Genomic DNA, 4,746 nt, shown 5'->3' with positions numbered 1-4,746 from the left:
TTGACCTTTCGGTCTCTTGCGCTCCTTGCGCTGTCACGGCCCTTCCGTAACCTTTCTCAGCAGCCCTTGCTTGAACTACTTTTGGCACCTGCTCAAGAAATTTTCGTCTCTCTGGACCGTCTTCGTGCGTTCGTTGCACAGTTACGGTCATTCCGTCCACTTCAAACGTCTTTTCGACGAACTTTCGGAAACTCGCGTGATGTGTCTCACCATCCTCTTTGCTTGAGATTTCAGCTTGCGTCTTTCGGAGAGTAGCTTCACTCTTCCTCGCGGTTGCTTTCCGCGGTGACCTTTGGGTCTGCTGTCCTTGCAGCGTCACGTTACCTTCGTGACCTTCTTGATTTGCAGTTACTTTCTGCTGTCCCGGATGCAGAGTTGAGGTCCTTCCGTCAACCCTGTTTTCCGCAGTTACTTTCTGCGGTGACCTTTCGGTCAGCCCCGGCTGCCCTTGTTGCAGCGTCACGTTACTTTCGTGACCTTTCGTTGCAGTTACTTTCTGCTGATCCGGATGCAGAGTTGAGGCCCTTCCGTCAACCCTGTTGTCCGCAGTTACTTTCTGCGGTGACCTTTGGGTCAGCCCCGGTTGCGCCAAGTTACTTTCTTGACGTTCCGCAGTTACTTTCTACGGTGACCTTTAGGTCGAATTCTTCCGTCTTCGCGGCAATCTTTGCACACCCTTCTCTTGACCTTTCTGAGCCCCTTCGCTCGATTTCGAGTTACTTTCTCGAATCTTCGGATTTCTTTTCCGGGTCTTTGCGTTACTTTTGCAGCATCCCTTTCGCGCTGCGGTCCTTGCCTGCAGCGGAGCACCTTGCTCCTCTATATCCGGTGGTTTCGGTTCCGGACGATCAGTAGGCTCACCGGCGTCTATTGACCTTGTACGTTTCCCTGGGCCATTCCCTGCGCCGGCGCACCTTGCGCCTGACTGACGCCATATACCGGGGCGAAGTTAAATCCTCCGCCTTGCTGACCGAAACCATTCTGGTCTCCACCGGCAAAACCACCTTGCTGCCCGCCGAAGCCGCCCTGGCCACCTTGACCGGCGAAATTGCCCTGGTCACCTTGACCGGCATAATTCTGGCCTCCTTGACCGCCACCGTTCCACTGGCCGCCTTGACGACCGCCGTTGTTCCATTGGCCACCGCAATAATTTCCGCGATTGCCGCCACGGCCTCTGCCTCTTCCTCGGAAGCCTCCGCGAGCCGGGCCATATCCACCGTTTCCTCCGCCTTGGCCACCTTGACCAGCGAAGTTACCTGGGCCTCCTTGACCTGCGAAGTTCCCTTGACCTTGGTTGTTGTAATTGGCCTGGCCTCCTTGACCGGCGTTATTCCATTGCCCACCTTGACCTCCGAAGTTTCCTTGGCCACCTTGACCAGCGTACTGTCCGCCTTGCCGTGACTGTGGCACATATCCATTTGCCACCGCATTGTGCCATCCACCATGATTGTTGCGCAGCATCAACCATTCTTCGTATACGACCCGATTGGGGTTTTGATTCCACGGTGTTACCGCAAATGAGCACGCTTGCGTATGGTGATTGTCGTACATGCAATTCTGGCATGTTAGCGCGTTATTGACCACCCATCCATCAATCATGGTGAAAAGTCGCTCCATTCGCGATCCGTATCTTGGTCCTTGATTTCCTTGTCCGCGGTTTGGCATGAAGTTTCCTTGATTTCTTCCGCCACCATTGCATCCTTGGCCGGCAAAGCCCGGATTCACCTGAGCCATTCCCTGACCGCCGAGCCCTCCGTTCAGGGCATTCCCTTGACTGTTCCCCTGCGACTTCTGCGCCGGTCTGGCCGCTTGTTGAGCTGACGCTCGGATCGCCGCGATCGCAGGCTTGGTTACTTCTTGAACCGCTGTCTGTGTCGCCGCGATCGTCGCGTACGATATCTGACCTTCATTTCGCTCATTGCCAAAGGTCACCTCTTAAGTGCCTAAAGGCGGAAATTCCGTGTTGTATCTTGGCACCTGCGCCGAGTACGACTGGTTCGCGACTGGTCCATTCGCGACTTCTTCGATCTGACCGGAGCGAATGATAACGCAGTCGACTTGAGTCCGGTTGCCTCTCGTGACCTTATACTTTTCTTCGCCGGTCGACCATGTGCGGAAGAATTCCTTGATGTCCATTGGGTTATGGAATTTCTGCGCTCGAAGTGCCTTATAAAGGTCACTATCGTTCTTACATCCTTGAATCAGAAATCCGATGGCCTGCTTTTCTGTAATGATCCGTTTCGATTTGAAGCGCATGATCGCCTGATAGAATTGATCAAGCGTTTATTTGCCAGCCTCGAATTTTCTTATCATGGCTTCCCGTAAGGCATTGACTCCTTCGTCACGATCGCCGAAATGCTCTTTGAACTTGGTTATCCATTCGTCGACGGTTAGTTCTTCCGCCTCTTCTTAATCGTCAATTTCTCTTTCCGCATCAAACCATGCCATAGCGTCCCCTTTGACTGCGTTGGCGACTTCCAGCATCATTGCTGCATCGGAAAGGTCATATGTCTTCTGAGTCTCTTTGACCTGACGGATCCAACCGAGTAAGGCTTCTCGGTTGCCGTTGAAGTCGATCAGCGCGGACTTTTGAGACATGGCACTCATGATACCTTTGAACTCCCGTTCTTCACGACGTAGTCGCTGTGCTTCAGCGTGGTATTCGGCGCGGTATTCCCTTTCACGCCTCTCTTCTTCACGAGCTACCCTTTCCTGCTCGTGTTGACGATCACGCTGATCTTCTCGCTTATCCGGCTGGTGGTCAGATTTATAAACGATTGTTTCTGCAGTTTCGTGTTGTTTAGGATTGACCCCGCCTTGCGACCCCGAGTTCCCCTTCGCTAACTCGGGATCTTCTTTGACCTTTTCGGTTTTGACCTTTTCTTCGTCCTTGCTGTCACTTCGGCCGGTCTCCGTCTTTAAAGGAACTTTGAAGTGAAAGCTACCTTCTGTTGAGAGGACTTCACCATATCCCGGGGGCGGAGATTCTATCCGTTGTGGTTCTTTATGCCACTGTTTAGCTGTTTCTTCTTCTTTTGCTTTTGCTGAACTTCTCAGTGTTTTGATTTCCTCCTGAAGCGTTTTGTTCAGCGATTCCATCTGTCGGAATTCTTTCAGCAAATCATTTGCATCCTTTCTCAACTTCTCGTAATCCTCATTTGCTTCGGTGACCTTTTTCATCTGCTCCATAATTGTGTTTGCCCTTTGATCGAGGGTCTTAACAAGGTCCATTTTTGCTGCTTTTAGGATCTGAGCTTCTACTTCTAATCGTGTAATACGCTCCGCTCTGTGCTCGAGGGCCCTTCCTTTCGCTTCGCACTCCTCGACAACCGTATTGATTTTATCATCTTTTTCTATCCCTGTAGTGGCCAATCCAACGAGTTCGTCCCTCAATTTGGCGATCTCTTCTTTTTGTTTTTCGGTTTCTTTCTGCCCTTCTCTATTTGCAACCTCTAGCACGGTGACTCGTTCGTCACACTGTTGTGCTACGGTCAGCCACTTCTTTGCTTCTTTCTTTTGGTTCTCGACTTCATCATTGAGTCGCTTGAATTCCGTTTTCGTCTTTTCCGCCAGTTCAAGGAGCCTTTTTGCTGCTTGATCTCTCTGGCCTTCTGCTTCGTTTTGTTTCGTTTTTCTCTCTTGTAGTTCCGTTTGCAACGTATTTACCAGTTTTTCACGTGATTTAAGGTCATCCTTCAATTTCGAAATGTCAGCCGTCAGGCTGGTGACCTTTCCGGTAAACCATGTCGCATTTGACAGGGATTCATCACGCTTCTTCTCGGCCTCTTTGACTTTTGACTGCAAAAAGTCACGCTCCTTTTTCAATTCCGCTAGTTCCCGTGACCTTTCAGTTGCTTCCTCGGACAGACCGTAGTCTTCTGCGGTGAGTATTCCTTCCGCAACTCGATCTTCGACCATTTTCCTTAGATTTTCCGCAACTTGTTTCTGAGCTTCGAATCTGACTTTCCATTGTTGCGCTTCGTCTTCGAGTGCGACCTTTTCTTGTTCCATCACATACAGTCTGGCTTCAGCTTCATTAGTTTTATTCCGTTGTTCTCGTAATGCAGCGAATGCTTGCCCTTCTTTCTCGTTAAGTAGCTGCTCGAGTTCCTTGACACGCTGCTTTAATCCATTCATTACAGACGTTTTTGGTGATGGTGACCTTTGATCCCGGTCGTCAGCCCTTCCTGACGCCGTTCCCTCGAAAGTCTCTTCTAACTTTTCATTTAAGGTCATCTCTGCTAGATCAGCTTGCTTCATTGCGGTGTGGAAGGACATCTGCACCGTAGTCTCCTCATCATCAGTGAAGTACCTTTCTTCGCTTGACGTTGGGCTCATACCGTTCCTCGCTTGACGTTGGGCTCATGACTTCCGTCACTCGATCTCTCCTTGTTCTGGGTTTCCTTCAGAGCCTTTTGGTATGTGGCTTCTGAACCTTTCGTGTCCTTCCTCCCAAAGGCCAGTTGAGCTCGAGTTGCTCTGTCGTGGGCCACCGGCCGTGTGTACGGCTTCAATTTCACTGTATAAAGATTTTCCAAACCCCGAGACCGTTCTCTCTGACTACCCGACGAGACCGGTTCATTACCGTCTGTATCTTTGTCCATAGTGTTGGATTCCGTTGATGATCGGATAACTTTGGACGATGCTAATAATGCTTCTGAAACGTGTGTTAGTTTAAGGTACGTAAGGCCTTTTACACGTAAACAGAAACAATTGCTGTCTTAAAGGTCACTTCGTATCGTACGA

The 4,746-nt window shown here is 50.4% G+C and overlaps 1 protein-coding gene across 1 annotated transcript; it reads right to left on the bottom strand.

The window, feature by feature from the left end:
• Positions 1-2,409: 2,409 nt before the first annotated feature.
• LOC129581573 (uncharacterized) lies at positions 2,410-4,137 on the bottom strand. The gene has a single exon (XM_055472726.1). The coding sequence runs from the start codon at positions 4,135-4,137 to the stop codon at positions 2,410-2,412; it is 1,728 nt and encodes a 575-aa protein (XP_055328701.1).
• Positions 4,138-4,746: the final 609 nt, after the last annotated feature.

The sequence above is a fragment of the Paramacrobiotus metropolitanus genome, unplaced genomic scaffold, assembly GCF_019649055.1.
Source record: "Paramacrobiotus metropolitanus isolate TYO unplaced genomic scaffold, Prichtersi_v1.0 Parri_scaffold0000001, whole genome shotgun sequence".
In the NCBI taxonomy this organism is placed as follows: domain Eukaryota; kingdom Metazoa; phylum Tardigrada; class Eutardigrada; order Parachela; family Macrobiotidae; genus Paramacrobiotus; species Paramacrobiotus metropolitanus.
Note: the sequence above shows the minus strand (reverse complement) of the source record. Positions and strands in the feature narration are given on the sequence as shown.

Coding starts and splice junctions, on each gene's coding strand:
- LOC129581573 (XM_055472726.1), bottom strand. CDS start 4,137: ATGAATGGATTAAAGCAGCGTGTCAAGGAACTCGAGCAGCTACTTAAC.